This window comes from Elaeis guineensis, chromosome 16 (assembly GCF_000442705.2).
Source record: "Elaeis guineensis isolate ETL-2024a chromosome 16, EG11, whole genome shotgun sequence".
NCBI lineage: Eukaryota > Viridiplantae > Streptophyta > Magnoliopsida > Arecales > Arecaceae > Elaeis > Elaeis guineensis.
In genome coordinates this window covers 43,873,114-43,893,272 of record NC_026008.2, presented here as the reverse complement: position 1 = coordinate 43,893,272, position 20,159 = coordinate 43,873,114, and the positions used below count along the sequence as shown (strand labels likewise).

The 20,159-nt window shown below is 36.8% G+C and overlaps 2 protein-coding genes across 3 annotated transcripts; both read left to right on the top strand.

Moving 5' to 3' along the window:
* The first annotated feature begins 6,353 nt into the window (after positions 1–6,353).
* On the top strand, positions 6,354–13,154 carry LOC105059090 (uncharacterized). Its single transcript, XM_010942269.4, is given in 5 exon segments — positions 6,354–6,780; positions 6,782–9,067; positions 9,487–9,602; positions 10,863–10,928; positions 12,493–13,154. Coding segments are annotated over 2 exon segments (2,244 nt in total). The 5' UTR covers positions 6,354–6,748; the 3' UTR covers positions 8,994–9,067; positions 9,487–9,602; positions 10,863–10,928; positions 12,493–13,154.
* A 2,074-nt stretch (positions 13,155–15,228) lies between these two features.
* LOC105059089 (ubiquitin-conjugating enzyme E2 5) lies at positions 15,229–19,421 on the top strand. 2 transcript variants are annotated; one of them, XM_010942261.3, is made up of 7 exons: positions 15,229–15,474; positions 15,558–15,637; positions 15,788–15,853; positions 16,220–16,334; positions 16,474–16,526; positions 16,689–16,817; positions 19,128–19,421. In XM_010942261.3, exons 1-7 carry the CDS (start codon positions 15,431–15,433, stop codon positions 19,259–19,261), a joined length of 621 nt encoding a protein of 206 aa, XP_010940563.1. In that variant the 5' UTR covers positions 15,229–15,430; the 3' UTR covers positions 19,262–19,421. The 2 variants fall into 2 exon arrangements, with proteins under 2 accessions (XP_010940563.1, XP_010940566.1); XM_010942264.3 differs by lacking the exon at positions 15,788–15,853 and having other exon boundaries at positions 15,240–15,474.
* Positions 19,422–20,159: the final 738 nt, after the last annotated feature.

The window sequence follows — 20,159 nt, the reverse complement described above, 5'->3', positions numbered from 1 at the left end:
ATGGTCCAAAGTTCTAATCAATAATTGATCGTGAAGATAAGATAGGGGGATGAAAGAACGGTGGATCTTCTTTTTACAATATCAACTGTTGGAGCGTATTGTACGTTACTATCAATATGCTTTGATCTCTTTCTCTCATCTATTTATATAAATTTTGAAATAAATATTATGTAATTTAATAGTTGATATTTATTTGTGGCCAACAAGGATAAAAGTGATGAGATATAAAGACGGTAAGTCTTCAAGAATATATATATAGTAGGATATGACATCATTGATGTGGTCAACAGAAGGAATGTTGGGGCTTATCCACATCAACAGAAGGGATGCTGGAGCTTATCGTGGGAGGGTCAGGACGATGATGCAGCCAGTCGTGAGGTAACAACTAACACCATACTAATTGGAGCAATAGTTAGTGCTGGTCCAAGAAGAACAGCACATCCCCTACGACCCCTTCAATGGCAGCCATCATATTGTCCTTAATCTCATCTCAACCGCCCATACCCTACAGCCCCTTTAATAATCAGCCATCACATTGCCCATGATCTCACGACACTATGATTATCTCCCCACGCTGTAGTTGCTGGATAAAAATGGAGCAGCATGAATTGACATACTTATCGGAGTTGCTTTAGTCATGTTGAGATCGACGGTGGAAGCACTTACATAAATAATAGAGAAAATAAAAAAAAAGTAACACAAAAATTTTTATGTGATTCGGTCCCTCAAATAGACCTACATCCATGATCCCGAAAGGGATCTCAACTAAAATAAAACTACTATAGTATTTGAACGGACAAAATTGCAAACCCTTTCTTCCTCATAACTCCCCAAGACTCCGATTACACGCTCTTAGTTAACCCAAGGCTTGACTTATTGTGGTGGTAATAAATAAGAATCAGGAGGGCTTATTTATAGGAGTACAAGGCTCCCCCTATTTTAGTCCCAACTGATGTGGGACTTTGAAAACTATTATGCTTGCCGCAACAATTCCTTCCTTTTTCAAAAGTCCCACATATCTTTATTTTATCGATGAACCAAACTTTCTTCTCAATCTTCAGAATGTCTGTCCTTCTGCTGTTTTTCATCTTTGCTGACAAGGCATGTCCATCTTCACTTTTTTCCTTCCTTACATAACTAAGTTTCCACCCTTGTACATTCTACACCAATTTCCAATGCCAACATACTTATACTCATGTGAAGCAAACTCATCCAATGAAATAATATTAGCTCCACCAGTAGGCACATACCTTACATCAAGAATTACTTTGACTTTATCATTGTAGAGCTTCAGGCGAATTCTTCTAATGCCTTCAATCTTTTGCTTCAGATTATTTTTCACATTGATGTAGTCAAAATCTCCCTCAATGTGCAAAGTGTCAAACAGGTCACGATTAGTGCATATATGGATATCAGCAGCAGAATCCATCACCCAGCTAAAATTACTCTCAATAGCAGCCGTGTTTGAGAGGTAAAGTTTATCATCAGTATTGACCATATTTACGAAAGAATCATCCTTTGACTTATGCTTCAACTCTTTCAAGTTTTTTAAGTCCTCCCTGAATTTTGGGTAGCGAACCTGGATGTGACCAAACTCTCCACAGTAATGACACTCAATAGTGCTAAAGTCTTTCGACCGAGATCTCGATCTTCCACCACGTTGGTCACCTCTCTTCTTCCTTCATCTCTCAGAACTCTCTGTAGCTAGTATTCGACTCTCTCCAAGATAATCTTCATCTCTTATCATCCAATGATTTTCTTTCAAAATCTTCATCACCTCATTTAACTATAGTGTGCTTTTTTCTACTAGCATTGACTGCATCAGTGGTTTGTAAGATCTGAGTAGTAAAGCCAATAAGAGCAATGCCTGCTCTTCTTCCTTAATCGTCTCCTTCGTATTCAGAGATACTAACTCATTAAATTGATTTGAATGGTCAATAACATTATCTCCTTCCTCCATCTTCAGTGAGTACAAATCCATCTCCATCATCAAGTGGTTAGTTAACATTTTTGAGGCATACTTGCTCTCTATTATATCCCATAACTTCTTCGATGATGTCTCCTTTAACACCGTGATTTTAATTTGTAGAGTCAATACCGTCTGAATCGTACTAACTGTCTTCTTTTAAGTTGTATTCCAATCTGAATCTTCAATCTCATTCGATTTTTTATCCTGTAATACAGAATCAAGACCTGCTGCACCAAATAATCTTGGATTGTGCATTACCACAAAGTAAAATCAGTCTTTCCATCAAATAATAAAATCTCATTCTTCAATGCAGTCATGGTGTTTAATAAATCTCCAATTAAATACCTCCACTTAAATAACCAGTAATAAGTACTACAAAATAAGTCAAATTTGAAAAATCTGATCTCAAAAATGGAACAAATACGTCGAAATTAGTCAGAACCAATCTCTTCCCAAAAAATACTAATGGGGCGCCAGGACCCATTGACGTGGTGCTGACTGGTCTTCCACCTGGACTGCTGATGTGGCATCTCCTGCTCTTTTCTCTCCCCTTCTTTAGACCGAAATCTTGCTCTGATACCACTTGTTAAGACCAACAGTGGAAGCACTCATACAAATAATAAAGAGAATAAAAAAAAGAAAAACAACACAAGAATTTTTATGTGGTTCGGTCCCTCAATGGACCTACATCCATGATCCTCAAAAGGATATCTCCACTAAAATAAAACTGCTATAATTTTTGAATGGACAAAATTGCAAACCCCCTCTTCCTCGTAACTCCTCAAGACCCCAATTATACCCTCTTAGTTAATCCAAGGCTTGACTTGTTATGGTTGTTATAAATAAAAATCAGGAGGACCTATTTATAAGATCACTAGACTCTTCTTATTTTAGTTCCAATGATGTGGGACTTTGAAAATCACTATGCTTGCCGCAACAAGCCATGACCAATGAGAGAGGTTCAGCTTTCTTCTTGTTCTTGACCTAAGCAGAGGTTTCAAAATTTATGTACATAAAATTATCTCGCAAGTTGAACATAGAGGCACTCAAAAAGGTTAAAAAAATAAAAAAAATCTTTAATAATTATAAATTCAATACAGAAAAATTCATGAAGAGATAATGCAAAAATCATTGATAGATTTTTTTTTTTTATTGTCAATGGCATTCTTCAATCCTCTAGCTAGCTCAAATTTTGATTACTAATAATGCTCAGCTGATTATCCGAAGCATTTTCAACAAAATCCATCACAGCAATCTGGGAGGGAAAAAAAAAAGAACATAAAATAAAAACTGCATATTCTTTCTTCACATATTCTACTACATCTCAGCCAGGCAGATAGGATTCAAGAGGTAGCGAGGGCAAGGGCATGATCCCTTTTCTCTTCCGGTGAGTTTCAGACAGGAGCTATTAATGACGAAAGATGGAGAGGGAGAGAAACAAAAGCAACGCATAATTAGGAGAGAGTGGGAGAAACGATGAATGTGATGGATAAAAGGGCAGCTAGAATACCATGCAATTTAACATAAAATTGGAGCTTGCATATTAGTTAGAACACTTTATAGTCTAACTTGCATTAGCAAGCAAAAGTATTTTGCATCTGTTACCATATGAATTCATGAATCGAAGAAAAACAAGTCAGCCTGTTAATAATATCCTGATTATATCATCAAAATCAGTTCTTATAGCTACCTTTAGTTCTGCATCGACTTTGATCCACAAATAACCAACAGTAGACAACCGGTACCATAGAAATTCAGGAACAAAATTAACTTGAGTTGTAGGAGTAACATGAATGCAGTCTTAAGTACAAAAATCGAAATTATGTGAATTATATGCACGCACAAATGGACTTGCAGAAGCCTTCAATAAGATCTTGTGCAATTGCTGAAAAAGATACTGACCAGAAAAGCAAAAGAGATTGGCACACAAGGATCTTCGAAGCGCTGTGCACATATAGAACCACATACCAAACACCCAAGCCAATGACCCCATACTCATTTGGTGCTACTAAAGTACATTTCCTCAAAACTCTGATACTTATTACAAGGCATATTAGTTAAAAGATGCATAAACGATATTAAAAATGGATAATATCAAATTTGACCAATAAAAATACCTCCATTTCTGGGCAAAAGCAACAATTTGAGAAGAATAAAAGTATGTTCTCACATAGTTGAAATCTCAGGTCCATTCCTAGCAGTTCAACATGCAAAGAAGAAACAGGCCAATTGGTAAATATACTGGTACAAGAAATCTAGGGACCTAACACCAAATGTGCAGAAAGCTTGCTTAATAGTTCTTCACATAAAGCAGTGCCAACCTATGCATAACTAGTTCAAGTTTACTTGAGTTCAGTTGCTGATTGTTCCGACCTGAAAACAACTGGCATATGAAGCTTATAGTGATTTCACCCACTTACAACATACACAACGTTACTCTCCCATTGGGCTACAATAAAATCATTAGTTCTAGTTAAATAAAGAAAACTTTCATGTCTTACCTGAAGGAGGATTATCCTTGAACTCAGAATTTTACTCTATGCTATAAGGGTGTATCTGAAACTCTTCAGTGAATAATACTGGCACAGGAAGAGCATCAGCTCTACATATGGGGATCTCCGTAAAGGAATTTGAGCTCTACAAGCACAAAATACAGTGGCTTAGACTTTTTTGTTTGGGCAAAGGCTCGGACTCTTGTTATTGTTTTCCCTTTAAGTAGAGGGTTGATTAATCAGCTCAAGAAGCAGAGCTGTAAAGATTTATGTACTTTTTTCTTTGCTAAGGAAAGATCAGGCACCAAAGTATATAATCAGAAATACTAGTATACATTTAACAATCAAGATTGTTATGTTCACCCAAAAGAGAAAAGGAGAAAAATATATATTATTCAAGATTTTTTTTTTTCATAATCTTTGATTATGATTTTTGTACAAATAGGACACCTTGAGAACTAATGAAGGAATATGAAATTTTGGATGGGTATTCTTCAGAAATATGGCTCTGAACTGAGAACATTTATAGATAAAAATTTATAGTCATTTGCTGATTTGCCTTGGCACAAAACAACTTCCTTGATATATTGATCTTGCAGTGACCTCGACTAGTTTAATCCACAAGATGTGGCTCACTTGTTAAGCTACACTAAATCCTTACCTCAAATTAAATAAAGAGAACCCTCTATTCTTGGCCTGAAGCAGGATGACTGAACAAAGACTTCCAAACTGCAGTAGGAGGGACTACCTTAATTCCATTGGTACGTAGCACTCGCTTGGGAACACAAGAATCAGTGCTATAGACAGAGATCTCCATCAACATGTCTTCTGATACGGATTCAAGAAGTTAAGCTCCAAGAACCAAACTCTAATGGCTTAGCCTCTTATGATTAATTGACCCAAGAAGCAGTGCTAAAAATTTGCGAGCATTTGCTAATCAAGATTCTAGAAAACCAGAGCTATGAGTGCTCAAAAGAAAAAGAAAAAAAAAAAACATATATTAATGAAGAGCTTTCTAATAAATTCTTTAATTACATGTCTAACCTAAAAAGAATTCATCATCAGGAACTAATGAAGCAATTACAGATAAAAGTAATTTACTCCCAGGGGATTCCTTAAATCTCTAGTCACCAGGCAAATACTAACAGCATTTTCGTCCAAAATTTATCACATGAACCCAAAGTAACATATTTAAGGCTATATAAAACAGAGATTACGTCTTCTTTCTCCACCATTTCTTCATCTCGCGAATGACAATCAAGAACAAATAAAAAAGGTACAGGTATGATGCCTTTCCGTTCCAGCACCAAGTTCATAAGAAAATTTGACGCAAAGCTATCAATGGTGACAATTTTGAAGGCAAAACAGGATTCTCGATTTAATTATAACTCACAGCAAAAGGAAAGATTCATAGAAGAAGGCCGGAAAAGACTATAAGCTCTATCCCTTGACACAACTTTGGGGAAAAACACTGACGTTGCACCCTCCTCCTTTCTTCCTGTTGCTTTCTTCCTGATCCTGGCCCAGCCCTCTGAACCAGAAGACGCGTAGAAGAGCACAAAGAGGTATATACAGGAACTTCAATAAAAAAATAGAGAACTAATCTTCAGTTCTTTGGGTGTAAATATGAAAAAAATGGAGTCGTCAGAACGATCGGATACTTCTGCATGAACTCGTCGCAGCCTGCCGTTTTGTAGAAAGACGGAAAAATGGGGTGCTGTTATGTAAAGTCGCAAGACCCACCGACTATATAAAAATATGAAACGTGGGGTACTTCTATGTAAAGTCGTCACCATGGCCGACTTTACTTAAATATGATAAACTGGAAACCTTATATTAAAAAAATTAGAGTTAACAAAATTTAGTCGTTTATCTTGACCCCTGCGTGCACAGCACGTGCTCAAAGCCATTAGAGAGCGGGGAAGCGAGCCGTGTTCCGTCCTCTCTCCCCCGTCTCTCTCTCTTTGAGCGGCTCCCAGATGCTTAGTTCCACTCGGAGCATCTACAATTCCTCGTCGCACTACCGGCAGCTAAGTCTTTCTCTTTCTTCTATTCTCCCGCGGCATTTTTTGTTTCCGTTCAAAGATTTCAGGACCTGAGGGTTTTTGGATTTAAAATCCGATGGGCAGTTATTTCTACGGAAAAAGATTCAATCTTTGTTATGATTCTAGTTTCTTGGCGTGGAATATGGTTTAGATACGCGATAGAAAGCCGTCTTTGAGTTATTTTTCTTCTAGGTTTCTTCTTACGGACTTATCCCAGTGATGTTTTATTAGGTTTTAGTCTGATGGGAGTTTGCTTGATTCTGAGGTCGGCTGGAACCCTACTCTATGAGTAGGGGGCAACTGGGATTGATTCGTCGAGCCCTTCTTGGAAAATTACCATCTTTGAGGCTGTACTCTTCTGCCTCTTCCTTGTCTTGTCTTCACGACCAATATTTTCACCCAACTCCAACCATTGAATCCACTAATGCGTCAAGAAGTAGTACAAAAGGCTTTGATTTTTATGTTGGTAGAGGACCGTCACTTTTCCCCTTTGTTGCCATCGTAGTGCATACTTTGGATTGGAATGTCGCGAGCGAAACAAGCTTCTCAGAAGCAGTAAGCAAGTATGGCTTGGATCATTCGTTGGAATCCTTTGCAGTGCTTATTCAAACCTTTTCATCTGCTGGAATGCATGGAGAGGTCCAGTGTTTGATTAGAAGTATTGTGGATTACCATAAGAGTGTTGGCTCCAACTTGTTTGGATTGCTCTCTTCACTGGTTGGTCTTTTGGATGGTGTCATGAGCTTGCTGCATGCCTCTGAAGCAGTTATCTGTATCTTGGCAGAGGCCTCAATGCTCGAAGATGCCCTTGAAACATATTTGGAGGCTAAGAGAATTGGGCTAGAGCTTAGCATACCCTTGTGCAATTTCTTGCTCAAATCCTTGGTTGAAAAGAAGGAGGTGGAGTATGCTAGAAGCTTATTTCATGATATGAAGAGCTCAAGCCCTTCACCTAATGTATACACTTACACAATTATGATGGACTTGTGTACTAGAGAAGACACATTAGATATGGATGAAGCTGATGACATTCTTTTTGTTATGGAGAGAAATGGTGTGAGCCCAAATGCGGTGACCTATTGCACATATATCCGTGGACTTTGCCAAGCTGGAGATGTGGATTTTGCATGGAATTTTCTTCAAGACTTGCGATATAAAGGGCTTCCACACAATGATTACTGTTACAATGCTGTCATTTATGGTTTTTGCCAGGAAGGCCAGTTGAGCAAATCATTGATTGTTTTGGATGAAATGAAGCAATGTGGATTCCCACCAGATGTTTATAGCTACAGCATGCTGATTGATGGATTCTGCAAGAAAGGTGATGTTTTTAAAGGCTACAATCTGTTTGTTGAAATGGTAAGCCGTGGAATAATGCCTACCATGGTCAGCTATAGCTCACTGTTGCATGGATTGTGTGGAATAGGAGAGGTGAAAACAGCAAAGAAGTTGTTCCATGAGCTCAGGGATCAGGGTTATGAGCATGACCAAATTGGTTATAGCATCCTTATTAATGGGTACTGCCAGCATGGGGATTTGGCTGGTGCTTTTGCTCTCTGGAAGGACATGACTCAAAACCATTTTGTTCCAGACGTTTATAATTATACTAGTCTCATTTATGGTTGCTGCAGACTTGGATGCCTGAAGGAAGCCTTGGAAACATTTGAACTCATGCTTGATAATGCGGTGATCCCCAACACTGTTACTTGCACTGTGATAATTGATGGGTTTTTCAAGGAACGATTCATAGTGGAAGCTTTTATATTTTTAAATAAAATGCATGATCTGGGCATTTTTCCCAATTCATATACGTACAAAGTCATCATCAATGGCCTTTGCAAAGAGAGAATACCAGAGAGGGCATGGGAAGTTTTTGGAGCTTTGATAAAGAGAGGGCCTGTTCCAGATGTTATTGTCTATAGCACCCTAATTGATGGTTTCACCAAAAAATCAAACATGGAGATGGCTTTCATGTTGTATGATAGAATGTTAAAGGAAGGTATCACACCCAATATCTTTACTTATACAAGCCTTATAAATGGGCTTTGCAATGATGGACGACTTCCAGAAGCTACAAAATTGTTTGAAGAAATGATTGGAGCTGGCTTAATACCTGACAGGATTGTGTTTACATCTTTAATTGCTAACTATTGCAAGTGTAAAAATATGAAGAAGGCCATGGAACTGTTAAGAAAAATGGAACAGAATGGCTTATCTCCTGATGTTTTTACATATACTTGTCTAATACATGGATATAGCAAGTTGCTGCAGATGGATATTGCAGTCTTACTGATGGATGAAATGATAAAAATTGGGCTTACTCCTAATGTGGTAACTTATACTGCTCTTGTTACCGGATATCGCAAGATGGGAGACTGGAATAAAGCTTATGAGCTATATAAGATTATGATGAAGCAGGGTATTCTACCTGATGCTTTGGCTTGTCTGTCATTGGGGTTGGACCATTGCGGAGAAGAGAACGGTTGAGCAGTCAAAGTAATATTATTGCTTGTTGCATGTGCGACTGTTGACATGCCCCACCAACTATTTATTCTTTATAAGTAAGTTAGGATTGTCGTATTACAGTATTATAAATAGTCGAGTTATTTTTCTTAAAATTTTTGCAAGTGAGCGAATTAGATTACCATAATATTTCAAAAAGTCTATGTTACAAAGTATTAAGTGAAATAGAAACATGAACATGTTTTACATCTGTTACTTTGAATGGAATTTCATGTTCATTGTGTCTAATCTGGTTTCTACAATTCATTGACTACACTCTTAAAGCTGTTGTCTTTGTACCATGGGTGCATATAATGTCATTTAATTGAAATTTTAGAGCTGAGAAAAGAGAAGATCATCTTAATTTACTCCTTGGATTCCCAAAAATGTCTGAAAACCAACATAAATTGATTCATAAGCATGGCATCATCGAGGCTTGTGAGTTGATGGTAATGTTTAACAACTTTCTTGTTTGTAGGCCTATTTATAAAGTACCAAGTTCTGACAAAGAAGCAGGCAGCATGATCCAAGATGGCATCCTGGAGATTTGAATTCAAATCTTTGGCTGTCATTGTCAGAGCAAGGCTCTCTCAGGTGTATTTTTTATGCTATATTTACTTATATTGATGTTTCAGACATTATTCTAATAATTTTTGCATAGGAAATTTTCTTATTTGTTTTTTCCACTGATCATCTTTTAGGAAATAGTCACTAGCAAATTCTGTGCAGCTAGATCAGGATTTTTTGAATGCTTATTCCCTGTGGTATCTATACAGCGGTTTGTGCTATGTGAGTTGGAATTGATGTGGGTTCTTTTACTTATTTTCCTTCATACAGGCATGGCCACCATGATCATTAAATCTTCCAATCTGTCAGGAAAGCTCCTTTCATTCATCACCACAGATGGCATGGACAATAATTATCGAAACCTAAGTCTGTTCCAATGTGGATGGAAGTTGAGTTATAGAGAGGATTTGCCTCCCCCCAAAAACAAGCCTTTACTGGAGGAAACCACAGAGTCTTTAGATATAACCCATTCAAATTACTACGGGTGACCAAAATGAGGCGTATGTCATAAAATTCTCTAAATTATATGTTTTTATATATTTTTCAAGTATGTAATGTAGGATGTATAAAACACTCGGTGCCTCATTAAGATAACACCGCACTATGTGAAGATACTAAATGTGCACTCCAGCATGAATCATTATGCCTATGAATGGCCTGTGGCAAGGTTTCAAGAACCGGTACCGAGATCCGTACCGGTTTCTGCTCGGTACCATACTGTACCGTATCGTACTAATATTAAAAAAATTACAAAAATTTCCACCCACCACCACTAAAAAAAAAGAAAACCGCTCTGAATCGTACCGAACTAGATCCGCACTAAACCAGACTGAACCGTCCGGTTTCACGCGGTTCGGGCCTGTACTGTACTGAACCAATCGGTACAGTCCGATTCGGGCCATGTATCAAAAAATCAGTCTGAACCGTGCCGGTTCCCCGCCGGTATGGTATGGTACGGAGTGTATCGGCCGATTCGGGCTGGTACGGAATACCATGGCCCGTGGTCTTTAGTCTGCTCAACATCTCTTTCACTGTCCTGTTCAATGTGAGGCATGATTCTCTTGTCTGTCTGAAGAAAAGAGTAGGTGCCCCTGACATGCAAATTGAGCATGTTTTGCAGATTTTAATGACCTTTTACTAATATCGTTACTAAGAATATTCTTCTTCACTATCTCTTTTGCTTCATCTAAAAGCATCTTGATGTGAATCTGTTGATGATCTAAATAGACTTTATCCATTCTATATTTGATGTAGTTCTAACAATTTAGTGCTTTTCCTGCTCTGTAGATGGTAGATCAGAAAGCTGATCAAGTCCACAGCTCCTTCAGAACCAGACTCAACTCTTAAAATATCGTAAGTATGTTGTTGTCCTACCATTTCTTAGCTGTACTACAGGATCTGTTTATGTTTTTGCAAGTATATTGTTTAATGTCTTCTTACAGAATTATTCATGAACTTTAGTATGATACCTTTGTCACTGCTGAGGGCAACCGTAGATATTATTATTATCAACAACAAATGATGGTGAGATACCGAGTTAGTTTGTTTTTTTATCAATATAAGAATATATGACTTCGCTTTAAATGTTTATATCTATGCTTTTCTTGATTTGAAGATGTGTGTGTCCCTTTGCACCTGTGCTTGAACTGTTTGCTAAACTATGTATTATTCTCCCACCACCATGTAATGTCACTTTGGTTTGTTTAGTTTTCTTGAAAACTCATGTTATCTAAGTTTCTAATCAAATATTATGATTGATCTTTACATGTTGTCTTGTAATCTCAATGAAGGGAATCAACCTGTGGTCGGGGGGAGCTTAAGGTAGTCAATTGATGTCTGTAGGTCTGGGATGTTTGTTGTCAATCTTGAGAAGAAACCTTTTCTGGAATGGTCCACTCTGGTGCTATGTCCATCTTTCGATGGTAATGAAGACAAAATGTCATTATGGTTCCATCAGGATTATCTGTTGCTTATAATGTTAGCTCACACTCTTTTTGTAATATGCATGTCAGACTAGCAAAATAGTTATGTTATCTCTTGCTGGAAACTTTCCAGTTCACTCTTTTGTGACTTTCTTTAAGTGGTAGCTGGACTATATTCCACAACCTCAAAGTTGCATATGTCCTTGTCAACCAAGGTAGTTACCAAGCTCATACAGAGAACTTCTGACTATATTTAATGTAAATAAATGTTCTTTTTGGAAGTTTACACGCTAAACCTTCAAGAAAACCAAAAGATCTGTCGCGTAATACCTACTCATTCTAAAACTGGAAGGTTCCAGATAAATGATCTCTATGACAAAGTAAACAGTTGATTCTCTGCAATTTAGTATCTGCATTTTTTTTTTTTGTTGTCATACTCTCAAAATTCCTATTGCTTGCTTTTATAAATAACGTACTTTTTAGTCTTAGAAGTTAAGAGTTCTGTTGGGAAGGCTGCTAGGAAGGATGTGGATATGTTAGGACAAAAATCTCTTGAGAAGATAGCTTTCTTCTTCTTCTTCTTCTTCTTGGCTGAACTCTTAGAAGGTTACTTGGAAGGATGTGGATCTGTTTGGACAAAATTCTGTTGAGAAGATAACTTTTTCTCTGTTCTGTCTGAACTTCTATTGAATAAATACATAGTTTGGGTTGCCAAAAGCGTGAAGCCTAGTGGTGCCAGTTGCCCGGTGCTATTAGTCTTTATGGAAGTTCAGATTTCTTCAACCTATGATTATGGGATTCCATCAGGATGGATGTTTTTATGTTGGTACTCTCTCTAGACTCAGTTTAATGTATCTAATCTTTTTACAGCATACAGACACTAATAGCAGGAGCACAACGAAATGTGAAAGTTTTCTTTGTTAACCAAATCGGCTCTTCAAATAGAAGATAGTAGAGAAAAGAGAGCTCGCTTAAGAGGTTGCTTATGATTTCAGGCTTATTGACATGGAGGCTGTGGGCTCTTGGTATGTGGCCTAAAATAAGTTGAGGCTGCGGCAAATTTCAGAGTGCAATGGGGAACTTGTTGACAATCATCTACCTTAGGAATGGAATGCCAGTTATGCAGAGGCCTACATGATACACGCTTGGAAAGTCTCATAAGTTTTATTATGGAAATATCTTATCTCACACATGCTTGGTGCAGCAGTCAGGTGGCTTACCTTCGGGCAGGCATCACAAGAACTTTGCTAGGTTCTCAAAGCACAACTGACCTATAACTTCCCTTTTGGTCTTCATTCTGCTATTAAAGATTCTTTGAATCTGCACAGGATAAAGAGTGTAGTTGGCTGGTGGAAGCTTTTGCATAGATAATCCGGGTGATGATCCACTTAACATAACTGGGGTCCCTCAAAATGAGTCTAATGGACTCTCAAGTGGGCAGGTTCTGTTTAACATACCTGACACTTCTACTCTTTGATGTTGGCAACAAACAATTGAGCAACAATATCTTCGTAAGTTTTGCTATTCAGAAAGTTGTTAAAACTTTTGCTGATCAGCTGAAAGCACATTCTGTAATATTTTGAGACTGATGATTGGACAGAGGCAGCATTCTCTTTTAACATATAACACTAACATGGCAGACTAATTAGTTGGAAAATGTGCTCGCTAGTTGCTATGCTTTTGCAACCACTGTTATTTGCTGTTACATGGTTCTGTTACCGTGCTCTTCTGCAAAAACTTTAATGCATGACGGAGTTTTCATGATTTTATGAAATCATTAGAGATAATTTAATCACTCCATAAATTTAATGCATTTCAAACAAAAAAAAAAGGAAGAATTGTTCCCTCTCCCTCCAGGCTGAAAGGGTTTCTTTGGAGATGCTCGACAAAGTGTTGATGCTTAAAGGGGTTCTATTGCAAAATATTTGGATTGCAAATTCTTGATGCAAAGTCTTGAGGATACAAACACATCTTCTATAGCCTTGGAGGCAATAGCATGATGGATGATATACAAAAGTCCTACTGTTAGGGTTCTAGCTTCCTCTATTCTATATGTACCGAGTGGAACTACTAGGTAGCTGGAAAATTGTAAGTTACTACTTAATGCGTGAAACAAGGTCCATTCACATTTTGTGACAAAATCTGCTGCTCCATTATTGTTTCTCTGGTATGAGGCACCTTTGGGCTTGCTTGGATTCCCAACGATATATCTTAATATCATCATCTGGATCCTTCATAGGAAAAAAGAAAGTAATATATTGATGTGAATATCTATCTATATCTAGATAGATAGATCGATCTAGCTTTTTATATGTATCTATAAATTCATATATAGATATGGATATAGATATGTATATCTGTGCACAGCCTCTAAAATCATATCGTTAGGACCGTAATTATAGAGATATTTTTTATCAAGGCTACGGTCATCTCAAACAGCCATGATGTCACGGATATCATGACATCAACCCAAAAAAAATGAAAAGAAAAACTATATATGTACGATGGCTATGAAAAAGAAAAAGTACGGAAGAAGGTATCTTGCAGCTGTGGCAAGGTGTCAGGGAAATGTTATCAGAACAGTAGTGATAACGTCGCTACTTGACACACATCGCAAATGACGAGGGGCCCTCGTGACCTAAAACAAAACAAAACAAGAGGCGGTGTTCCTCTCTCAAACTTCTGTGAAGAAGAGAAATACCTAGATGCCAGATTTAGTCGACCATTGAATCATGGCCATTCATACCGAAAAAAAAAAAAAAATCATAGCCGTCCGCTAGACCAACCGTACCATATGACAACGATTCTTAAGAAAAGCCATGGCGTAGCTGGAAACTGTCATGATGTGAATCCCCAAGTTGCAGAGCCCTTCTAAAGCCGTTAACTTTCTTTTAACGGAAATATATATTGGCCATTATTTCTCTACCTTAGTCCTGCATCGGATTTATTCCACAAAAGTTATTATATAGACATCAATAAAAATAAACATACAATATTATCAGCCACTGTGTATCAAATAAAAATTTATCATATCAAACTGATAAGAAAATTTATATTCAAAAATTATATATTTATTAAAACACAAAATAATGTGTGTGTATATATTTTGTAATGATTGTCAACAACGTTCATTACATATACATATACCATAATATAATAAAATTTTGTTGTAGTAGCTCCTTATGACACTAGAATCGCTGCTATATTAAACCTTCATTGCCACTAATTACATCATTTGGATCACATAGGATATTACACAACGACATGAATGCATCATGAATCAACATTGGATAAGTTTATATCTAATGTTACAGTAGATGTATTCTTGATGTATGATTTATATATTAAATAATGGAGTGTATTCCGGTTATCTCGATATGATATTTGAAAACAGCATGTGGTTTATTGATCTTTCATGGTAGTGGGATGATGTATTTATCCATTGAATTCATCCATATGATGAGAGGAGATCGTTTATTTATTCAAATTTAATTTTAAATCAAATATTTTTTTAATAAAAATTGGAGCTCTACAACCCTACTCAGGAGAAGTAGATGCGCTGGATCGATCTCTTCGACTCTTATTTGTTTTAGTAAAAAAAAAAAAAAGACAATGGGCATGATGGGGGCATTTTAGAAATGGGATTAGAGCAAGAAGAAACGAAACGGAACCGCCGGTGAGAGAAATGGTCAGAGACGTGGCATCCATCTTTAAAAGCAAGGAAGCGGAACAGGGAATAAAATAGAATAATAATTTATAGGTCCCTGTAGGGAGTAATCTCTTTTTAATTTCCATCCCATCTCTTTGCAGTCTGTGCTGCAAGTGAGAAGAAAAGATAACTCACCCTCGGCTCACTCGTCCTCCGGGCGCCATCTCATTTCTTCTTCTAATCGATCTTCGACCTCTCTTCGGGTAGAACGGAAGAAAGAAGCCATGTCTTCTCCCAGCAAGCGCCGTGAAATGGACTTGATGAAACTGTGATTATCCGAAAAATCCCATTTTTTTTATCCCCGTTTTTTTGTACCATTATTTCCTTATTTTTTTCTTTTATGGCTTGAAGGATGATGAGTGATTACAAGGTGGAGATGATAAACGATGGGATGCAGGAGTTCTATGTTGATTTCCATGGACCCAAAGAAAGTAAGATCATCGGCCCAAATCTCCATGAAAAGATATCCAAATCGGTAGTTTTGAATAATATTTCTGAAATGAGGACCTATTCTTGTTGGTTTTTTAACGATTGTTTTGATATGGGGGTGTTTGAGCGGGTGATTTATATGCTTGATTCAGTTACCTTGGAAGCTGGAAGAGGGATGCATCAATCTCTGCCCCTTCTCACTAATTTTCGGGATTTTGGTTGGTCTTTTAATTTCTTAAGTAGTTCATATGGATCATTGAAATTCTTATTTGGTTGGCCATCTGATCTCAACTTTGTGCTCAAAGTTCCTCCTTGTATCTCTTTACAGTAATAAAGATATGAACTTGATGCTCTTGTTCTCTTGTTGTGTTTATTTTGTCTGTAGACACTTGAATTGACCTTGAAATCCACCTTGCAGTCGGGAAGTTTCCATGATCTCTTCTTTTGTTCCTCTTTATATAGTGATGCAGAACTTTGATAGTATTGATGATTTTATGAATTCTCAGTGATGGGTGTCGTGTCAGTGCTTGTTTAGTTTCAATTAGAGACTAGTTCCTGCTTTTCATGTATGGATGTTTTGACAGGTCTCTATCAAGGGGGTGTGTGGAAGATCAGGGTGGAATTGCCCGATGCTTACCCTTACAAGTCTCCTTCCATTGGATTTGCCAATAAGATCTATCATCCAAATGTAGATGAAATGTGAGTCTTAAGTTAAGATATAATGGTGGTATAGTAATTTTGTTTCATGTTTTTCTGCAATTCCTTGTTGGTTTTGTGCTAGTAAGTGTGAATTGGAAGACTTTGCAAAGTTCTGATAGCTCTCCTTTTCTTAAACCAGGTCTGGTTCTGTTTGCTTGGATGTCATTAACCAGACATGGAGCCCCATGTTTGGTAAAAAATTTTATCTTTGGCAATCACTCCATGTTCATCGTTGTTCATAAATTTCATGACCTCTAGTTCAGTGATGCTTATTAGATCCTCAATTTGCAGTTATTTACTAGTTACTTTTGGTTGTCATTAGTGCTTTTAAAATGTTTGTATCTGTCTTTTCAGATCTTGTAAATGTTTTCGAAGTTTTTCTTCCACAGCTTCTTTTGTACCCCAATCCATCTGATCCACTAAATGGAGAAGCTGCTGCACTGATGATGCGTGATCGACCTGCTTATGAACAAAAAGTAAAAGGTGACATAACTCAAACTATTATCTGCTCAACATATGTGCTTTGCCTTTTTATCTCGCTGAAATGAAGGATGCTTAATTTGTAACATCACTCATGATTTTTGATTAAACAGAGAATAGTTGCTGCTTCCTCTTTCAAAACTAGTTATCTTGCAAGTGACCATTGGCATACCCAAATGTCATTATTGATTATCTTTTTGTCTAAGACATTTAATTGAGAAGGCAGAGGTTTTTTGCAGTTATTTCATGAGGAATGTGAACGTGCCACATGAATTTTGATACCAAACCACCTGTCTTATCACTGCCCAATTTTGGAAGATTTCATGATAAATTGTCCTCAAATTGTGTCTGCCAGTGTCACTTGTCTGCCAGTCAAACTAACTCATGAAGAAAATGTTTTGTTACAATTTGTGAAGGCCATGAATCAGTGAGAAGAAGAGATAGGAGTCCAAATATAGCACTTTTAGAGGAGATGAGTTATTATTTATAGAAATCTTCGAGAAATGGAAATCTCTTCCTCCGAACAGATTCCAATTTGCAGTGCTTTTTTTTTTTGGCTTCTGAATACTGTAGTGGACTCCTAACATTTTGTCATTTGATGACTCAAAAAATGCGATGTTAAAAGAGACATGGAACCAAATATTTCATGTTCGTTGACCGTACAACAAATACTAAAATAAAGTTTCCTTTGTATGGTCATATAGTATTAATCTGTTATGAAGTTGAATACATTTCTTTTTGAGTGTTCATGATTATGTTCCATCCAAATTAGGCATTAAGTCCAATCCTCATGGAGTAAGAGAAAGAGGAATATCTTAATTTATTCATCTATTTAGTTCTTCTTCTTCCTACAGCCCAATTCATTTTTTTCCAACTGCACCATTAAGCCATCTTAAAGTCTCTCCTAAATAGCCTAAAAGTGAAGTTTTCTTTTTAAAAAAAAAAACACTTTTTCCAGTTACAAGTTCACCTATAAAAAAATATTAGTCCAAGAAAATTGTTTTCATAAAAGTAAGGCAAATAGATTAATTCATGTCTCCCCTTCAATGTACCCCCGCTTTTTTTAGTAAAACAGATGGTATCAACCACCATTATTTAAGCCTATAAACATAATTTCAGGGTATTTTATCTTCCAATGTCAGGTCGTTAGGTCTTTGCATGTCCAATTAAATTTATCTTCTTTCTCCTAAAAAAACCAAATTAACGAAGGATCCTCAATTCATTTTTAGACCCCCTTTTTGTAATTTTATACATCATCATTCATCATGATTCTTCAGCTCCTATCCACTTATTATGTGAAGATGTTAATTTGCAAACCCTTTGGCATTGCTTTTTTCTAATTAAACCACATTGCCTTGCATAGCGATGTCTCCAACTTTTCGAGAAAAAATTATTATGGATTCCTCTCTCAGACCTTGAATATTTTGTTGCTTCTTCTAGTTTTCAATTATTCCTTTGTTCCCTATTTCACCCATGTATATTGAGTTGATGTAGCTTTGGCATGAACTATGCATTGCCCTGGTATTTCAATATGATGTACAAAAGCCATGAAGCTCAGGCCAGATATTTATGCTTCAGAAGATATTTGGTTCAACTTTTGATGACCCGACAACTCAAGTAGGATATAAATTTCCAATGAGTTCAAAGAAACACAAATTGATGGGGCATACATACCTGGTCGTGTGCGAAGATTTGAAGGATGCAATGTTCAAAAATCCAATGTGCCATTGTAACTATTAACTAATTTGATCTGTGTATATTTGAACACTCATGTTGTTGCCATCCAATGACTACGCTCTGTGGCAGTCCTTCATAGTACAATGATTGCTGGATATAGCTAATAATATAGACAGGTCTATTTTGAGCTATAAATTATTGATGTTCACGGGATTATAGCAAAGTATCTTATTATAAATTTGTTAAATATAAATATTTAATAATTTATCATATTTTGATCTGGATCACTAGTTAAGTGGTAGCTGTGTCAGTTGTACATGCATCTACACTGTGGAAACAAGATGGATGGACCAAAGAGCAATACTTTGATTTAGTTTTGTTGTTATCCATCGAAGTCCTTTCTAAAGTACAGATTAATGATATCAACAATTCTTAACTCTCGCTCATTTTCCAGTGCTAATTTATCCACAACACTAAGGCTCCTAAAATTATGACAGCATTTAAACAAGCTTGGTTTAATGCTTTGAGGAAACAGTTTCACTCATTTATCAAAAACTAAATAATGCTAGTTAAGGATGGTTGATTCATTAATTGGAAGATTTCTTTTTTCTGATGTTGCTCTTACTTTTCCATCAGAATATTGCGAGAAATATGCAAAGCCCGAGGATGCTGGAGCTCCTCCAGAAGAAGATTCAAGTGATGGAGAGCTGAGTGAAGATGAGTATGGTTCCAGTGATGAGGATGCAGTTCCTGGGAATCCAGATCCTTAAGCTGACATATCCCATCTGATACCCTACTTCCTGTTTGTATCAGTTTCCTGTGTTATTGTGTAGATAAATGTATTTTGTGATCATGCTGTTTTAAAATGGCTTGGTGATCAAACTTCGATTGGGCATACATGAACTGGGATTATGGATCAGTTATGTAACATGTGCACATATGTCCATGCATGCAGTTTAACATGCCCATGGATACTATCTCTCTCTCAAAAAAAAAGAAAAGAAAAGAAAAAAAAAAAAAGAGTGAGGAAAGAAGGAGAAGTATTCTAAGTTGGACTGAAATCTGAGCGCATATTTGACTATAGTGAAAAGATACTAAAAGCTCCAGCATGACAAGGTTTGAGTTTAATAGCTGGTTTTTTTTTGGTGCATTATCTCTCTTCTTGTCACATGTATATAAAGCAAGCACCAGGACTCTAAATCACTGGGTGCGTCTACCTTGCCGCCTCCATGTTTGATGTTTTCGCGAAACCATCAATGAGGATGCTGTAGACTCACGCACAGGGGAGATCAATATGCACGATGTGTGCGTGTATGTATGTATGCATGCATGTAAATAATAGAGAGAGGGAGAGAGTCTCCAAAGTGGCATCATATAAGCCTGTGTTTTAAATATAATAATTGTGATATCTGAATTAAGTAAAAAGTAAAAGCATATGCAAGACGTATATAAGCTATCGTGATGTAAGCTCGGTTTCAACTATTATAGTTGCTACGTGATTTAGGAGAGATAGCTAAGGATTAAACCGTATGTTTATGAGGCACTGATTTAAATACTATTTTTTGTAATATTTGCTATCTACAGCTTTTTCCTCCCTCTTTTATTGAAAAAAAAAGTCAAACATAGCTACAAAAAAAAAATGTGGCTGATAGCTTGATCTCTTCAAGT